The sequence below is a fragment of the Hibiscus syriacus genome, unplaced genomic scaffold (genome assembly GCF_006381635.1).
Source record: "Hibiscus syriacus cultivar Baekdansim isolate YM2019G1 unplaced genomic scaffold, ASM638163v2 tig00002317_pilon, whole genome shotgun sequence".
Classification (NCBI taxonomy): domain Eukaryota; kingdom Viridiplantae; phylum Streptophyta; class Magnoliopsida; order Malvales; family Malvaceae; genus Hibiscus; species Hibiscus syriacus.
The window spans coordinates 594,346-614,259 of record NW_024061925.1 but is presented as its reverse complement, the minus strand read 5'-3'; the positions used below and the strand labels follow the sequence as shown (position 1 = coordinate 614,259).

The window sequence follows — 19,914 nt, the reverse complement described above, 5'->3', positions numbered from 1 at the left end:
GAAATTAAAGTACTTTAAGTTAGAAAAACATAAAATTGTACATTCACCTAAATTATAAATAATAAAATATAAAACATATGCATCACTTAAAATACATACTACAAATTTTACATGCCAAATGTAATGTATAATACATTACACCACAACTCGGGACTAAAGTAGAATATTACAAATTATATGCCAAATGAGAAATAAATAAAAAGTGACTAAAATAAATAAATTACAAATATCACATGCAAATCATAATAATAAGAAGAAGAATCAAATAGTGACTAAAATGAATAAACATAAATATAGTGACTAAATTTGAAAGCTAATAAAATTAATATACATATTCGAAATAAATAACAAAGTACATAACATGAATGCAAAAGAATCTAAAATACAGGGAGCTTAAAGATGATTTTACCCTGATAATGACCAAACTGCAAGACGCTGAAACTAGGAGGTCCTGGAATGAGATTTAACCCTAAAATAGATGAACAAAGCAAAAGTACCTAGAAGCCATGGACCTGCTACGTGGTTTACCCTTTTTTCATACAACAACCATATTCTCCCCTTCCATTTACGTAAACTGCAGAGAAGCTTATTAAAGCTTCAAACGATTCATTTGGCCGTCGCTCACGGCCCCACACGCCGTCCACCGGACAGGGACCGACCAACACCCACCTTCGACCTCAAGCACGACGGAGGAGGACCGACCGACCCCTTGAACGGTAAAAAATCTCACCGTACTTCCTATCGCACTCTCTCGTTCTTTCACTCACCCCATGTCGATGAGACTTAAAACCGACCCTAAACGACGACCAAAACACCTTGGTGACCACCCCATGCTCTGAACGGCGACCGAGCCCGCCGAGGGATGCTAAAACGAAGGTCAAAGTGACCTTCTCCTCTCTCTTTGCTTTCAACCAAGGCCCTAACAAAGACCCCCACGCTCACGTCCGGCCACCCACAGACGGCGCTAGTAGGCCATGAACCAGACTCTCTCGTACGCTAGCCACCGCTCAACGGTGGTCAACCCTTATGCAACCCGTGAACCCCCAAAACAGCCATGGAAAAAAGAAAATAAAGAAAGCAAAAAGTAGAGGAAAAAAACGTCCCAACTACTTTCTTTTTATTCCAACATTTTAGGGGACAAAGGTTGAGTGATTTTACAAGTGGTGCTTGGGGTATTAATAACCTCACTACAATATAATATTGTTTTTTTTACAAATAAAATAATGATAAAAATGGTGTTTACAGTTACTTTTAAAACATTAATAAGAAAAACGAAAATTCACTCAAACATTAGTGGCCAACGGTGTAGTTTACCCTTCTATTTAAGTATTCGTTATTACAGAAGAATTGAGGCCTCTTTGTGTGTTGTTTTTTTTTTACTCTGTCAACCACACGGTGTGCTCCCTTTTTCCACCAAAACGGTGTGCTACGAAACAGTCCCTCGGGCTAAATTACCCATTTAGTTACTCAACTTGTAAAAGGAAAAAGAATCATAAATAATAAACCCGCCCAGCAATAGGAGCCTTTAGCTTACTGCCACATCAGATCAAATCCACGTGGCAACATCCCCACAGTTTCTCAAAATTTCGTCTTATCCACTCTCTGAACGGGCCCCGCTATTCACGCGCGTCTCCGGTTGCGGTTCCTTGTTTCTCTTCTTTCAAAATAAACCAGGAATACCCGTTATATTTTCCGGGAAAGTTGTTTATACGGATGAACATACAGCTCTGCCATGTTCACCCTCTCGATTCAAAGAACTGAATTCCTGAATTTTTTTAGCCATGGTTCCGTACCTCTCAACAAATTTCAAAGGCTTTCCCTTTGTCCCACCATGTGAGTTTTTTTTCTTCTTCTTCTTTTTGGATTCGTGTCTTACTTTTAGAGATTTAATTACTTCTTTTTGGAATTGATTAGGAAAATGGATTCTAAATCGTTCGAAAAGGTGAAAAAGGAAGAGCTCTCGATACAGCTACAAAAGTCGTCGGTTCCCCAGCTTGAAAATCCTAGACCCTCTAATCTCAGGTTCAACCGGCTGCAACCGTCGGATCATGAGCTTAATCAAGACCACATATTAGAATTCGGAAGATTCGTTGCAAGGGAGGCCGTTCTTGATGAAGAATTCTGGGTATATCCATTCTTAATCTTTAATTCTTTAATTCTTTTTTCATTCCCTTTTATTTGATCGAAATGTCCTTTCGGTGCCGAGGATTTTTTTTTTTTTTGATAGACAGCAGCTTGGCTGAGAGCAGAAACTCACTGGGAGGACCGACTAGGCGAAAGGTAAGGGTTAGAATGTTGAACTTTTTTCCGGATTTTTTTTTTCAAGTAAATGGGAATACACTTATATCTTTTTGGAATTATCTAAAGAAACTAATCATAGAGAGATAATGATGAAGAGGAGTATCTTTTTTATGCAAAGAAACAAAATGTTTGACCTATCTTTGAAATCATTAATTAATGTTAATTGTCGTAACCGATTTTCGTCCGGGCACGAAATATTTATTTGGCGGAGAAATTAATGTTAATAAATAATTTTGAAAATAATTTGGGAGTCGCCATCGGCCTTTTGGGTCAGGTAGGTCGAATACCTAAAAATTATTTTTTTAAAAGAGTTTTAATAAAACATCAATTTAAAAAAAATAAACTGATCTGCGTTTATAACCAAAAATTCGTTCTTTTTAATAATAAAAAGGGATTCGTGGTCGGTTACGTTTAGGGAAGGATTAGCACCCCTACAACGCCCAAAATTGGTACTTTTTAATTATCAATTGTCTCTATTATTAAAATTTTAAAAATTCAAAAATATATTTAATTTATAATTCTATTCTTTCAAAATTATAAAAAATATTTATTTATTTAAAAATATCCGAAAAGAACTTCTAGGTGCCTTAAGACAGTTCTTTTCTTTGATATTGATAAGTATGAATTTAAATAATATTGTTTAATTTTTAATTTTAAAATATCAGAATAGAACATCCAGTTGTATTAAGACTGTCCTTTTCTTCGATATGGAAAATAAACATTGTTAAATAAATAATGTATATATTTATAATATAGTAAAACAATAATTAAAGTAATGATTGAAAATATATTAAAATAATAAAAATTAAGTTAAAACATAACTAAACAATGATTAAAAATAAATAAAATAATAAATGTAAAATTATGAACATAACCTGAATCATCATAAAATAAAATTACTAATAATGTAATTAATCCTTAATTAATTAATCAGTGATTAAAATAAAATTTATCAAAGTTTAAAGGCTCTATCTCGAATAAATAAAACTTTAAGTGCTAAAATGTAATTTAGCCTTATTTAATTAATCGGATTAAAATAAACGTTAATAAAATTATAAGGTACTAAATCAGTTATTTACCCTAAATATATATATATAAACTGATAATGACTAAAATGTAATAAAATAAAATTGAATGATATGATTAAAAGAATTAAAACTTGCTTTTAATGACTAATTTGTAATGTTACAAACTAGGAGTGACTGCGGAAAGGGTTTACCCATGATGGAAATTACACAGATACCCTCCTCCTTAAACGACGTCGCACGGATGAGGGTTTATAACCCTGAATGCCTGGCCCGAAGGGCCAAGCTTCTCATTTGCCTCATTTCTTTCTTTCTCAAGACGAGAGAACCAGAGTTCTCTCTGGTTTCCCTCTAGTTTCCCTCGCCGGAGGGAAACCGGCGGCCATGGGCCACCGTATTCCGCCGCCGGCCACCGCCGGCGGCCACCGTAACGGTGGTCGGAATTCACAAAAAATACCCCCAAAACGTAGATCTAAATGCCCTAAGACCGATTCCGGTCTTTGTTTTCCATAAAAGACTCCTAATCGGAGTAAATCTACGAAAATACCTTCGGTATTTTCTGTTCTCCGACGATGTTTAGTGCTTCCGACGGTGGTCAAGGCTCCAAGGGTAAGTTTCTTTTCTTCTTTCTTTGTTTTCTATTTTTTTTTTTTTTGGTTGTTGGTTGCTGTTCGTTTGTGTTCTTTTCCTCCTCTGTTTTTTTTCGTTCTGTTTTTTCGTTCTCTGCCGTCTGTGGCTGTTCTCTTGCTTCTTTCGCAGGTATGGTGGCTTTATAGCCACCACGAGGTTCTGTTTGGACCGGTTCCGAGAGGGATGTCTAGGTGAGTCACCATAGCTATGCTGGTGACTCACCATGGAGCTCGATTTGGGCTGCCATCTGGTGTTCTGGAATCTACGGCGGCGAGGTGGCGTGGCAAAAGCAGCGTCGGCAGCGACTGGTTGGACCATCTGGCAGTGGAGGCGTCGGCAGCAGCGTCTGGAAGCTGGAGAGGCAGCTTGAGCCCTCTGGAAGCGGCGGCTGGGAGCTAGGGTTTGAAAACCCTAGCTGAAATCTTACATATTGTTTAGGGTTTCTGGTTGGCTGGACCGGTTCTGGTTGGCTTGTAACTGGGCCGGTCCAGTTGTAATTATTTATTAAATAATAATAATATATAATAATATAATATTAATATTATAATAATAATAATAATAAATAATATAATTATATAATAATAATAATAATACTAATAATAATAATAATAATTTCAATAATAATAAATTTAAATGAAAAAAATGATGTCTACAGCTGCCCCTCTTTGCTCATCCTTGTGTTAACAAGAATAGAGCAAAGACGAAAAAGACAATAATTTTTTTTCATTTGGCTTCTTTCGAGCAGGATGGAAATGTTGAAAACATCATGCACTGAAGGGCTTACAGATGACCCTAAGGATTTGAAAACATCAAAAAGCTCCCGAAGGCTTTTTGGAAACATCATGCACTGAAGGACTTACAGATGACCCGAAGGATTTGAAAACATCAAAAAGCTCCCGAAGGCTTTTTGAAAACATCATGCACTGAAGGACTTACAGATGACCCGAAGGCTTTGAAAACATCAAAAAGCTCCCGAAGGCTTTTTGGAAACATCATGCACTGAAGGACTTACAGATGACCCGAAGGCTTTGAAAACATCAAAAAGCTCCCGAAGGCTTTTTGGAAACATCATGCACTGAAGGACTTACAGATGACCCGAAGGCTTTGAAAACATCAAAAAGCTCCCGAAGGCTTTTTGGAAACATCATGCACTGAAGGACTTACAGATGACCCGAAGGTTTTGAAAACATTAAAAAGCTCCCGAAGGCTTTTTGGAAACATCATGCACTGAAGGACTTACAGATGACCCGAAGGTTTTGAAAACATTAAAAAGCTCCCGAAGGCTTTTTGGAAACATCATGCACTGAAGGACTTACAGATGACCCGAAGGATTTGAAAACATCAAAAAGCTCCCGAAGGCTTTTTGGAAACATCATGCACTGAAGGACTTACAGATGACCCGAAGGATTTGAAAACATCAAAAAGCTCTCGAAGGCTTTTTGGAAACATCATGCACTGAAGGACTTACAGATGTGAGAAATAGTTTACTAAGTAAGAAACTATGGAAATTGTTTTCTTACTATTCAACAATTTCATTTTCAGAAAAGATTGAATGAGAAACTATGGAAATCGTTTTCTCATTATTTTTCAAAATAACATGTTGATTGGGTAACATGCCCCAATCTCAAGATAATACTCATTCTTGTGGATTGCGTCCATCTCTTCTTCAGATGTTTGCGTGATTCCTGTATTTTTGGTTTTGAATACCTTCTTCTTGTCAGGTATTTTTTCCTTTCTTCGTTCTTCCGAAGATCTGTAAAAATCTGGATATCAATGTAGCAACTTATGCTATCAAGCTTGCATTTCTGCAGAATCATCTGATCAACTTGTATCTTTACTGTCTTCTTTGATTCATGAAGGTCTTAGAAGAAATGTTTCATTTGTGGAACTCTTGCTGTAGTCAGAACTATGACCTTGATGTCCCATTTTGTCTTGGATAAAACCAATTTTCTTTGTTTGGACTTGTGTAGAAATTCCATAAAGCTTTCATTTTTGAAAAGAGAATCTATCATCTTTAAAAAGAAAATTTGTCATCTCTGAAGTGAGAATCTATTATCTTTAAAAAGTGCAGATGTAGATATGCCTGACTCAGCAGGGATTAATCAGGAGAATAGAGTCTGTTCTGATTTGACTCTTGAAACATATCACAAGGAGGATTTATTCCAATTCCTTTCATGTCTCCACATCTAATCAGATCTCGAATACGGCAACTTGGACCATATCATGTTGAGATGCTTAACAACAACTTGTCGTTCAACCTTAGTTGGCTCCACTAGTTTCTTGTTGTCAAAATTTTCAGCTCTCCTTCTTGAGGAACTGAACCCTGGATCGAGTAGTCTGCCTGAGGATCCTCTTTATTCATGCAACCATGATGTATCTTAACAAAGAACACACTGTCATGTGATACATGGTTTAAGAAGATTGGGTATTTGAAACCATACTTGCTGAGTAGATATTTGTTCAACAACATGATCATAATATAACTGCTTGATGAACGAAGCAATTATGTATAGTCAGCTCGATTATCACTGTTTCACCATTTTCATTCTTCACACCTTTCTGTCTCATTGGAAATATTTGTTCAAGTCAATGATCTTGACACAAGATGTTGTGGGCCTTCATCATGCCCCAACATTGGCTAATACAAGTGTTCAAAATGCCTCAACAGTTCTGATTCTGATTGAAATGGCTTTCAGCATGCACCAACATTTGCTTCTTGTTAATATGAGCCTTCAAAATGCCCCACATGGATCTGTCTGAAGGAATCTTTAAAATACCCCAACATTTGCTGATGCAGATGCTAAAAGTATGCTCAACATTACTTCTTGTTGAGATGAGCCTCCAAGAATGCCCAAATATTCATATTGTTGGTGGAAATGAGCCCTCAAGATATCCCACATGAAATATTTCTATATGAAATGGTCTTTCGAGATGCCCCAATATTCTGCTTCTGGTTTACTCTCAATGTCTGTTTGACTTGAATATCATGATCCCCGCGAGGTCTAATTTTGACAATACACTGTTGTACTTGTGGCTTTATTCATGCCCCAAATCTGTTTATCTTGAATACTCTCATTTTGGTGTTACTGAACAGCAATGTTGTCAAGTAACTGGAGAAATTCTCTTTATGTTGTCATAAACTTAAGAAGTATTCAATCATTCATTCCAGGTTGACAACAGTGGCTTATCATCTTTCAGTGAAGGCCATATCTGAAATATACTTTTCTGTGGAAGAGAAACCAATTTATGCAAACAATAATCTGATGCATTGGCAAGAATACATATACAATGGTACAAGCTCATCAAAAATCCGCACCCATGCAACATGTTGATTCTGATAACAACTCATCTGATTATGAAGCGATCTTTCAGGATGATTTCACATATATTGATAGTTCTTCTGATATCGAGGAAATCATGAATTCTGATTCTGATGAGGAGAGTAAATTGTTATACTTGACAAAAATGGGATTCTCAGAGGCTGAAGCTTCAATAACCATGGAGAGATGTGGTTCAGATTCATCAATTGCAGAATTGACAGCTTTTATATGTGCTGATCAAATGGCTAGGGTTACTGATGCACTTCTTATGGTAGAAGATAGGAAGCTATTATGTAATGATCCCAATTACAAGCAAAGGCAAAACTTGGGTTATGCTTTGTGGAAAAGGAAGAAGCAGAGGAAGTTTGAAAAGAAGCTTCTTAATGAAGATGATCCTGCATTTCATATTTTAATTCCAATGATTGGTTCTGTATAACCAGATCAGATAACTCAAAGAACACTTCCAGAAGATGCTATGAGCACATTCATCTTCTAAATTCAATGATTGGTTCTGTAATTCCTACCAAACCAGATCAGATAACTCAAAGAACACTTCCAGAAGATGCTATGAGCACATTCATCTTCTAAATTCAATGATTGGTTCTGTAATTCCTACCAAACCAGATCAGATAACTCAAAGAACACTTCCAAAAGATGCTATGAGCCTCCTTATTTCTACTATGAGAACGTGGCACTTGCTCCATTTAATGTTTGGACTGGAATATCACAGTACTTATTCGATGTATAGCCAGAATTTGTAGATTCGAAACATTTTCATGCTGTTATACTGAAAATAGGCTATATTCATAATCTGCCAATTGAGAACAGATTTCCTCTTATCTTGTTTTCTCCATGCACTATACATGATATTTTTCCATTGACAAAGAAATGATAGTCTTCATGGGATCCAAGAACAAAGTTGAACTGCTTACAAACATGTACAAGAAGTTCCAGATTGACATAAAGGATCTGTAAGGCTCTTGAAGCTTTATGACGATGAGCTACCTTCGAGTGTCCAGAAGTATGTTCTTAATGAGTGCCGAAAATGGAATCTGGTATGGGTTGGAAGAAATAAAGTTGTTCCACTTGAACCTGATGAGGTAGAAATGTTTCTAGGTTTCCCTAAAAACCATATATAAGGAGCTGCTAGAGACATTTTCTCTGGTGATATCAATGTCCTGTCTCTTTTTTCTTCTGGGATCAATAATGTAGAGGCTGTCTTCTACTGTCTTGGCATATTTTTGAAAACAGATGTGCAATAACTGAATGATGATCGGTTGGAGCAATTGATGAGTAGATTTATCGAATTCGACCTTGTTGTCGGTGACATCCAGTGTAACAACCTTACTGGAAGAAATAAACATCATCAAGATGAAATAAAAGATTTTTGCTGGTGCATTTTCTTGCAATGACTGCCACAGTGACTGTCTCTTCGGCTGCTCCAAAATACACATCGTCATATCCCACTCTTCCCTAACCATGGAAAGGTTTAGTTGATGGTAAAACTGGTTATCTCAACTTTTGGAATCCTGTACGGCATACAAATGTAGAATTTGTTCCAATGTCTTATTCTGTGCCATAAGTCACTCAAATTCAAATTCAACAATCTTCTGAAGGACATAATGGGTATCATCTTGACAAAGAAAGTGATTGGCATAGAAGAAGTGTTAATGATGTATCAAGACTTGAGCCAACATCACGGTATAACCAGAGTGCAAGTATTGACTTGTTCATTCCCATAATACATCTTACTGGGACCTATATCTCTGTGATGTAATCTGCCAGAAACATGGATTAATGACTGGGTAAAGTAATTTGTCTGGTGATGCTTATCGAACTCAACATGAAATAAACGATAATCTTTCTTGATGAGCAGCTAATAATGTCATAGGGGAGTGTCACAAGTTCAATTCTCCAGACTTTCTGGCTTCTTGGACCACTTGCCTTCAAAAATGTGAAGTGTTTCATCATCCTGGCATCACTAATAGATGTAGATTAGGCAACAACTTGCTTCAAGGACCTTCTCCATTTGAGACTGTCGTGTTTGAAAATGTTTTTTCTCTTTTTTTTTATTGAAGAATGAAAGAATTTTGCAAAGTATTACCCCTTTCAGGTTCACAATATAATCAAATTATAAACAATGAGTTTAATGAATATCAAATAAATCAACTACACTTTTAAATCATTCAAAAATCATAGTCCTATGGCAAGTGTCAAAATTATTGACTGATTTAAGGTGTAGGTGGATTCTGGTAAAGTAGGTTCTTTCAAGTTGGTTCAGTATGTCGCTTCGGGCTTCCACTAACTTGAAGAAATGGTTGTTATACTCATCTTGTAGAGATACTTCTTGATTCCAGAATCTCAGGAACGTCTTTGGGATGTGGAATGCTTCATTTAAGAGCTTAAGATCATCTCTTATGTCGTTTGTTGCACCATTCAATATTTGAGCCGCCTTTTCAGGTTTTCAACTCGAATCCTCCTTTGGTTCTAAGATGTTATTTAAAAATTTACATCTTGAACCCCCCTTTTATCATTTTTCATATCATGCATTAAAGATTTTAAAAACCAATTTTCGCAAATAAAAATCAATCTTGAGAGGTAGAATGAATTCTGAAGATATTCTCTTTTACTTAGAAATCTATGTATGATTAGAATGGACTTTTCAGTTACGTAACGTAGGCCATGGCTTATGGTTACGAAAAAAAGGGATAAAAAGGCCCAAATAAGTGTTTAAGGGTAATCAAACCAAGGATCAATTCATTCTGATGCCATCAATCTTGCCTTGCTTAATTTGGATCTGCTTTGTTGGAGATTTTTCCATAATCTGGATCCCTCTAGACTGCCAAATTTTGGATTCATTTCCAATTCTCATATCTTCAGCATTTCTTGCTCTTCTTGTTTGTACTTGATCAACTTTGTAACTTGAGACTCAATAAATCACCCATCTTGATTCAATTTTCCTTTTTTTTTTTTTTCTTTTTTTCTTCTTTCTTTGCTGGATGAGTATAATACTTCAATTGCTTTGAGCACCTCCTTTTCCTTTTGCATTTTGGAGGTTTTCCATTATTCTTGATTGGATTGATCTTCAAGCACTCTGTATTTGACATACTTTGTAATTCAAAACTTTCTTGACTTCATGGAAACTTGTCTTTGTAATAAAACTGTATTGACAATCTTCATTCTTGTGAGCAAATATATTTCACCTTGCCCCCTAATGTGGAGGGTGATCCTTGGTTAGGGTTGAATTAGAAGAAAAATTATTCAGGCTCAAGTGGGGACAACAAAGGATCTATATATATATATATATATTAAAGGATAAATGAAACAATGCCGTTCATCATCTCATACACAGAAACCTTTGTAAAAAGAGGTATCCACAGGGGGATGAATATTCAAGATTAACTTTATTTACATGAAAAAATGTAATTAATGCATGATATATTTATTTCAATCAATCACTTTCCCCTTCTTCTTTGAGTATGCCCTAATCACTCGAAATTATCATCAATGAGTTGGTCCATGATGCCTCATCTAGTCTCTTCTTGCAGTAAAATTCACGAATAGTTGAAAGTTTGGGTTCTTTTAAGGTCTTTTGGTTTATGATGGTTTTGGAAGGACAAATGTGTGACTTTTGAAGTCGTATATATGGTGGAATGTAGTATCATCAATCAATTCTACCCGAAAAGGTAAACATATGGAGTAGGTGTCTCAAAAATAGGTGGAGACATTTCTTCGGAATATTTGTAATGTCAAGATTTATTTTGAGTAATTGGCATTGGATGGGATATTGAAGATATAATTTTACCACTTGCCAATAAATCTATAACTCTTGAAAAATTAAAAGAATATTTAATCTACTTGATACTCAATAATTTCAAGATTAAAATTTGATTCCTTGCTCATAACCATAAAAGCAATACATATTTATTTATTGCACAAAAGGTGGAGAAAGAAACAAAAAACAAGTTCAAACAAGATGCTGAAAATAGAAAAGTACTACAGTGGTAGATAACACTTCCACTTGTTTATTTTATTATGCATTATTACTCCTATAATGGTATGTAATAGGATCAAGGTTCTTTTCTTCATTTACCCCCATTTCTTGATCATTTCTTGTGTCAAAACCCCTTGTCAACAAGCATCTCAATTTCTTTTAACAATGGCCTACAATTGCCTGTAGAATGCCCCTTTACCCTCAAGTGGAAATTACAAACACTATTTTGATCATAGCTATGAGCAGAAAGGTTTGATGTCATTTTAGTTGGTCTTGGTGTGATGTATTGACCTTTAACCAAATGAGGATACAAATCTGAAATGGAAGTTTGGAACACTTCCAAAGTTTTTCTTGATCGCATGACTTTCTTTGGTCGATCCAAACAGTTACTTGCTCTTTTTCTTTTGCAGTTGCGAGGATTCTGGATGCGACATTCATTCACATGATCAGCTTTTGCTTTTTGATCCATCGGGCTCCTGGATGTGACTTTTGAATTTTCTTCATTGATTACATTCTCAATTAAATCTCCACTTGTCACAAGATTCTTGAATTCATTTGTCGGATTTGCATGCATCAACTCGCGGAAAGGAGCGGGAAGAGAATCACGAAACATACGTGATATCTCTTCTTCTAACATGGGAGGTTGAACTTGTGCTGCCACTCCTCTCCATCTTAGGGCATATTCTTGAAATCTTTCATTGGTTTTCTTCTTTACTCTTCGAAGATCCATACGTGTTGGAGCTAAGCCTTTAACATATCGATATTGTCTCAAAAATGCATCAGCTAGATCTACCCATCTCTTGATCTGTTCTTGGGTCAACTGATTGTACCATACTACTGTTGGGCCAACAAGACTATCATGGAAAGAGTGAATTAATAAATCATTAGAACTCAAATATCCTTCCATTTTTCTGCAAAACATTCTCAAATGGATTAAGGGACAACTGGTGCCATCATATTCTCAAAATCAGGCATTTTGAATTCATGGGGAATAATCAAATCTGGAATCAAGCTGAGCTCTCTTGCTTCTAATTCTTTGTGGTAGGCACTAACATCTTTCATGTTTCTGATTGCTTTCTCTGTTCTCTTGACTTTTCCTCATATTGTGAATAATTAATGAGGCTATTCTTTGAGTTTGAGTGGGATGCCCCAGGGTATGTTATCTTTCTCGACTCTTCAATCTGATAGCACGATTTCTCTATAGCAATTGTATCTTCTTTATCAGATGTCACATACTGAATAATTTGATTTGATCCATCTGGTACTGAATCTGATGTTTCTTTCCTTATATCCGGAGGTAACCCTTTCAATTGTTCTGGCCACTGGTCTTGTAGTCCCTTATAAGATTGTTCCATTGTTTTCATGATGACAGTAAAGTAATATGAATGAATGACCTTGGTTTTACTGTTACAAAACCTTCATTAATTATTAACATGTTTTATAACTAAAGTACATGAAAGTACTTAAATAAAAATGTGAAAAAATGCATAAATGGAAAAATAAGAATGCAAAATGTGCAATTCAAAGATATAAAAAGTAAAAATACAAAATGAAAATGCACAGATACAAAATGTAAATGCATATATGAAAAGGTGTTACTTAAGAGTGATCATCTTAGAACAGATTTCATTGAACACAAAAGTTTCGGTACATCAAACAAAACTTTTACATGTAGAGGACAACTTTCAGTCCTAACTTCAACAAAACTTTACATATAGGGAATAACTTTCTATTTTCTTCCTAAAACCAAGTTAGTTATCAGCTTATGGGCCATATTACTTATCTGGACTGCAGCTTCTTCCATGACATTCTGGTGTTATTTCATCTCCTATGTCAATTCTCGGAGTTGCTCATTTTCCCTTGTGAGAGAACATTTGTGTTCAAAAAGTTTTTGGAGAAGATCTTCATGTATGTTGCAACTCTTTTTCAGTTTGGTGACCCCTGCTATCCACTCTTCTGGGGTGTTTCCTATACCAGCATTTTGAAAGGCTTGACTGACCTTCTGGAAGTCTTCATGTATGGTTTCCATTTGGTACTCAATTTATCGTTTTCAATCTTCAAATGACGTATTTGAGCTTCAAACCTGAGCAAATCTTCTTCTCTCTGGGCGCCCCTACTGATATCCTTACCTTTGAAGACTTTTGGTATTAATCTATCAGGACCCTCGGTTACCAAACTAGGTCGATTATTTACCATAAATTGTAAGGTTCCATGATCCAAAAGACTTTGGACTCGGCGTTTGAAGGCAAGACAATTCTTGATGGTATGCCCTTGAGCTCCGGCATGATATTCACAATGAACGTTGATGTCATACCAATTTGGATACGGAGGTTGGAACGGTTTTATAATATGGATCCACTTCTCGTGCTTCAAGTAGCTTCTCATACAACTCTTTATGATATGGGGATAGTATCAAGATGAGAACCACCTTTTGTCTTGGATTGAACCTGAGTTTTAGACATCGGGAGCAGACCAAACTTTGATGATTTTTGATTACATGATTTCTTCTCTTGTCTGGGAGCTTGTACAGTCGTCATCATTTCTTTGGTATCTCCAGACGATTTGTGAATACGAATAATGACTGTCTGTAATTTCTCAAATTGGTTAAGAATCGAAATCCCTTGCGTATCTGAAATGCAGAGTTAGGTTTATTGAGCTCTCTCTCTTTCTGTGCTGGAATCTCTTTTCCTTTGGCCAAAATAGATATTCTATCCATCATCTTGGTCATCTGCTCTCTTATTTCTCGTATCTCCTTTTGCTCTTCAATGGTCATATGATCTTTGGGTGCATAGCTTGCTTCTATCCTCAGAATTTCCTTAGGATGTCTTTCTTTGGCCGCATCATATTTTGTTTGATCATAAAACTTTTTGTCCATTTATGATTTCTTTCCAATATGATGAACAATCTTTCAAGTAAACACCTTTTGGTCATGATCATGCAATGCAAACAACAGAAAATAATTTAAACAAATTAGAGAAAAAATAACATACATGGGAAAATAAAAAAATAAAATGGTTAATACCAACTAATTGAAAGAAAAATTTATTTATCATGGTATATAATAAATCCTAACCTCATGCTTTCTAGTTCCATGCTTTGTTTGGAAAAATTAACCTAACCGCATGATTTCTAGTTCGCATGCATTTATTCAGGGAGAAAAAATAATAATAAAATAAATTAAAATCTAGAACTTATTTCTCCTTTGTGTACACCTATGAATATAGGTTCAGTATTGTCTTAGATTAAGTGAATTTCTAGGGTTTATTATATGCAGAGTTTCAGTTCTAGGAGTAAAGGTACTCGAATTGTCCTTGTTGATGCCCCCTTGAGCTGTCAAACCTCAATCCTAGTCCATTACAGACTTAAACGGATCAAGTTCAATTCGAGGGGACACATTTCTCTATATCTGACACGGAGAATAAATTCTCACGAAGACATAGAGCATATGAACCCCGAAAGTTACTTGCTAGGTCTGACACGGAGAATGAATTCTCACGAAGACGTCGCTTTCACTCCCACTTAAAAGGGACAAGCTCAATTATAGAGCTTTATGTTATGCAATGCAAGTGTTGTGTGTGAGGAGAAATATTCAAACCTCTAACAGATAAATAAAATAATTAATACCTGAATAAAAAACAATATTAATAAAATAATAAATAATAAAAATTTGAAAGAAAAGAATTAAAAATTAAATAAATGAATTTTTAATTTCTAATTAATAGAGAATTATAATTGATTTTAAAGTTTGACACGTCCCAGCGGAGTCGCCAAGCTGTCGTAACCGGTTTTCGTCCGGGCACGAAATATTTATTGGCGGAGAAATTAATTAATAAATAATTTTGAAATAATTGGGAGTCGCCATCGGCCTTTGGGTCAGGTAGGTCGAATACCTAAAAATTATTTTTTAAAAGAGTTTTAATAAAACATCAATTTAAAAAAAATAAACTGATCTGCGTTTATAACCAAAAATTCGTTCTTTTTAATAAAAAAAGGGATTCGTGGTCGGTTACGTTTAGGGAAGGATTAGCACCCCTACAACGCCCAAAATTGGTACTTTTTAATTATCAATTGTCTCTATTATTAAAATTTTAAAAATTCAAAAATATATTTAATTTATAATTCTATTCTTTCAAAATTATAAAAATATTTATTATTTAAAAATATCCGAAAAGAACTTCTAGGTGCCTTAAGACAGTTCTTTTCTTTGATATTGATAAGTATGAATTTAAATAATATTGTTTAATTTTTAATTTTAAAATATCAGAATAGAACATCCAGTTGTATTAAGACTGTCCTTTCTTCGATATGGAAAAAACATTGTTAAATAAATAATGTATATTATAATATAGTAAAACAATAATTAAAGTAATGATTGAAAATATTATAATAAAAATTAAGTTAAAACTAACAATGATTAAAATAAATAAAATAATAAATGTAAAATTATGAACATAACCATCATAAATAAAATTACTAATAATGTAATTAATCCTTAATTAATTAATCAGTGATTAAAATAAATTTATCAAAGTTTAAAGGCTCTATCTCGAATAAATAAAACTTAAGTGCTAAAATGTAATTTAGCCTTATTTAATTAATCGGATTAAAATAAACGTTAATAAAATTATAAGGTACTAAATCAGTTATTACCCTAAATAATATATAAACTGATAATGACTAAAATGTAATAAAATAAAATTGAATGATATGATTAAAAGAATTAAAACTTGCTTTTAATGACTAATTTGTAATGTTACAAACTAGGAGTGACTGCGGAAGGGTTTACCCATGATGGAAATTACACAGATACCCTCTCCTTAAACGACGTCGCACGGATGAGGGTATAACCCTGAATGCCTGGCCCGAAGGGCCAAGCTTCTCATTTGCCTCATTTCTTTCTTTCTCAAGACGAGAGAACCAGAGTTCTCTCTGGTTTCCCTCTAGTTTCCCTCGCCGGAGGGAAACCGGCGGCCATGGGCCACCGTATTCCGCCGCCGGCCACCGCCGGCGGCCACCGTAACGGTGGTCGGAATTCACAAAAATACCCCAAAAACGTAGATCTAAATGCCTAAGACCGATTCCGGTCTTTGTTTTCCATAAAAGACTCCTAATCGGAGTAATCTACGAAAATACCTTCGGTATTTTCTGTTCCGACGATGTTTAGTGCTTCCGACGGTGGTCAAGGCTCCAAGGGTAAGTTTCTTTTCTTCTTTCTTTGTTTTCTATTTTTTTTTTGGTTGTTGGTTGCTGTTCGTTTGTGTTCTTTTCCTCCTCTGTTTTTTTTTCGTTCTGTTTTTTTCGTTCTCTGTCGTCTGTGGCTGTCTCCTCTTGCTTCTTTCGCAGGTATGGTGGCTTTTATAGCCACCACGAGGTTCTGTTTGGACCGGTTCCGAGAGGGATGTCTAGGTGAGTCACCATAGCTATGCTGGTGACTCACCATGGAGCTCGATTTGGGCTGCCATCTGGTGTTCTGGAATCTACGGCGGCGAGGTGGCGTGGCAAAAGCAGCGTCGGCAGCGACTGGTTGGACCATCTGGCAGTGGAGGCGTCGGCAGCAGCGTCTGGAAGCTGGAGAGGCAGCTTGAGCCCTCTGGAAGCGGCGGCTGGGAGCTAGGGTTTGAAAACCCTAGCTGAAATCTTACATATTGTTTAGGGTTTCTGGTTGGCTGGACCGGTTCTGGTTGGCTTGTAACTGGGCGGTCCAGTTGTAATTATTTATTAAATAATAAATATAATAATAATAATATATAATAATAATAATAATAATAATAATAAATAATTATAATTAATAATAATAATAATACTAATAATAATAATAATAATTTCAATAATAATAAATTTAAATGAAAAAAATGATGTCTACATTAATGAATTGTTTCAAAGTTTTACTGCTGAAATTTTTTACCTAAAAATGGATCTGATTCATTTCCCACTCCTCTTAGTGAATGCGGCATTCTCGGAATCGATTCTTTTCTTATGTATGCATCGATATTACTGATTGTAGCTATTCCTGATTATACAGATACGCCGATAACGTCAAAAGGCAATTCGCTGAGGAGGTAGGAGAGAATAGTGTTCTTCTCTTTTTTCTTTTTAATTTTTTTTTTTGGTTACAAATAGTGTTCTTCTCTTTGTTTCTCATAAATGCATATAGAATTTGGTTACAATTTTGCTTAAAAAGTTTGTTTTGCAGGAGTTCAATGCTATAAAAAGGCTATACAGTGGGCAACAAGGGCAGACATATACATGTGTTGTCACGGTATGATGTTCTTATGGGACATCTTTTCCCAGATTCTTATTGCTTTTTATGTGTTTCTTATCTCTTTTCTTAAGCTTTAATATAGAGGTTCTCTGTTTCTCTTCGTTACTGGGATACATACAGTTCCTATGTTATATTCTTAACAATTTTCGTAAATGTCGGATTCTCAGGTTAGGAAGGAGGAGAGGAATGTCAAGCACACGGTGTTGAAAAGTGTGGTTGGAACCCTTGATTTCAGCATTCGGCATTTGTTGCACGGAGAGTCTTTTCCCGGGGTACGGTGCACATTCTTTTATACTCACTGCTATTTTCTTTCTTGGTATAGGTAGATAGGTTGTGTGTTAAGATAATGTGAATCTGACCTCTTGCAGGAACGTGAAAAGCATATGTTCTGCAGCATCAGCAGAACAGACCTGAATAAATATGTTTATGTTTCCAACTTATGTGTAGCAAAATCAGCTCGTAGACAAAGCATTGCTAGCAATATGTTGTATTATGTTATCGAATCAGTGAGATCGAAGGGTAAAGAAATTACATACTTTTACTTTAGAAGCACCTCATCTTATGCAATAAGTGAAGAAAATGCCTTCTAAATTAGTCCAGTTGGTTGCAGGTGTGGAACCAGTTACGTGCATGTTCATAGAAACAATGAACCCGCTCTTGAACTGTATCAAAAGATTGGTTTTGAGGTAATTCCATTTACTCTAGAATTTACTCTCTGATTTCATTCAGTTCTATTCAGTTTTCGCATGGGCTGATTTACATATATATATTTCTTTGATCAACAGATGGTTGAAATGGCAAATCACTCTTATTGAAGCAGCAGATGTACTTGCTTTGTTACAAGACATGAAATTTCTGTTGAAACATAAATCCAGGATTTTTTTTTATTTTGAATGAAAGAAAAGAATCCCTTTACGACTATGTAATCTTGTCAGGATTTGAATGATTTAGTGATGGGGAAATATTAGGATCTAGTCCCCAAATATGTAATCCACTGCCATTACTGCTTAGGGGAGTTTATGTTTGGAAATCAAAAATTGTAAATGCCTTCAGATTTCTTCCATTTCTATTCTTTGATGTTAAAAACACAATTTTTATTGTATTATGTTTCGGCCTGTTACAGCTGGATCGTCTATTTCTTGTTACAGTTAGTATTGCCGTTCTCACAAGATTCAAACACATGGATTCTAGCATCTGTGGCTGCATCAGCCAGTTTATTAAACCTTGTTCGTTATCTGCAATTTCCCCTTCTTGTTGATATGATCTATCAATTATATTTCTCAAAACATGAATCTCATTCATGGAGAAGTACGAAAACATCAATTGATTTGGTATTACAGTTTATGTTCTGGGATCATCCATGCTTACAAAGCCGTTAATGATAGAACTGGTTAGACAGGTATTTAGCAAAAAGAGCGTCACAGGATGACACAATGTCCATGTTTGTCAGACATCGTGGTATGGCTATGGCTGGTCATTGACACGCTAGTACTGCAAGCTTATATGTGTTCCAAAAGCGGAGAAAATTCAAACCAATGATTTCTACATTGGCGTGAGTACATATAGAAAGACGTCTGTAATCTGCAAAGAAAGCACCAAACCACATAATATCTGTTGTTAAATTCACTCTTTTCTCCTTGTATGCAATAGTGATGACGCCATAGGTGCATTTCTTGAAATGTCTGGGGAGGCTTTGTAAGAGAAACTTCTCGCGTACGATTGTTTTTCCCGCCCAAATAAAAGACGTTCCTACATTTGCAGGCCTCTATGTCAATTATGTCACGTCTGTTTTAGCTTTTTTTCCCGCACACGGTGTAATTATTTGGTTGCACCTCAAAATTATTTTTGATTTGTGGTATTTTTTAGTTTAGTGTAAACTGTAACTTCATGTGAGAAGTTTCATAAGATATAATATTTATATTTTGAATCTAATATTTTAATATTTCTTATAGAAGTCATTATCTTGATATGATAAATTCTATTAATAAATTATTTTTTATATTACAAATATTAATTTAATTTTAGAAAAAAATATGCTAGAACTCGTTGTCTCAATGTGATGAGTGACTAGTTATGTTTAGGGTTTTTTTTAAATGTGTTAGATTATATTAAAAATAACAACAAACTATGAAAATTATATTAGACCTTCAAAAATGCACATTAAAAAGAAAAAAAACAACAAACTTAATACATTGACATAAGGACGTAAATAACACTAGCATAGCAGTATTGATTAAGAAGTTTTAATCTTCATAACCAGTAGACTCGTCGGAAGTAATATTAAGTTCTTCAATTCTCCATTCTTTTTGTTGTTGTCATTCATGTACGAATTGTAACCATGTTTCTAGGTCTCCATCATTTATGTTGTTTCTTGGTCATTTG

At 35.2% G+C, this 19,914-nt stretch overlaps 1 protein-coding gene across 1 annotated transcript; it reads left to right on the top strand.

Annotated features, from left to right (window-relative positions):
* Positions 1–1,680: 1,680 nt before the first annotated feature.
* LOC120144674 lies at positions 1,681–18,567 on the top strand. Its single transcript, XM_039158695.1, has 9 exons — positions 1,681–1,833; positions 1,915–2,125; positions 2,228–2,280; positions 17,293–17,329; positions 17,464–17,529; positions 17,700–17,804; positions 17,901–18,051; positions 18,143–18,218; positions 18,318–18,567. Exons 1-9 carry the CDS (start codon positions 1,733–1,735, stop codon positions 18,427–18,429), a joined length of 912 nt encoding a protein of 303 aa, XP_039014626.1. The 5' UTR covers positions 1,681–1,732; the 3' UTR covers positions 18,430–18,567.
* Positions 18,568–19,914: the final 1,347 nt, after the last annotated feature.

Coding starts and splice junctions, on each gene's coding strand:
- LOC120144674 (XM_039158695.1), top strand. CDS start 1,733: ATGTTCACCCTCTCGATTCAAAGAACTGAATTCCTGAATTTTTTTAGC. Junction 2,126..2,227: donor TTCTTGATGAAGAATTCTGG/GTATATCCATTC, acceptor TTTTTTTGATAG/ACAGCAGCTTGGCTGAGAGC. Junction 18,052..18,142: donor CGAATCAGTGAGATCGAAGG/GTAAAGAAATTA, acceptor AGTTGGTTGCAG/GTGTGGAACCAGTTACGTGC.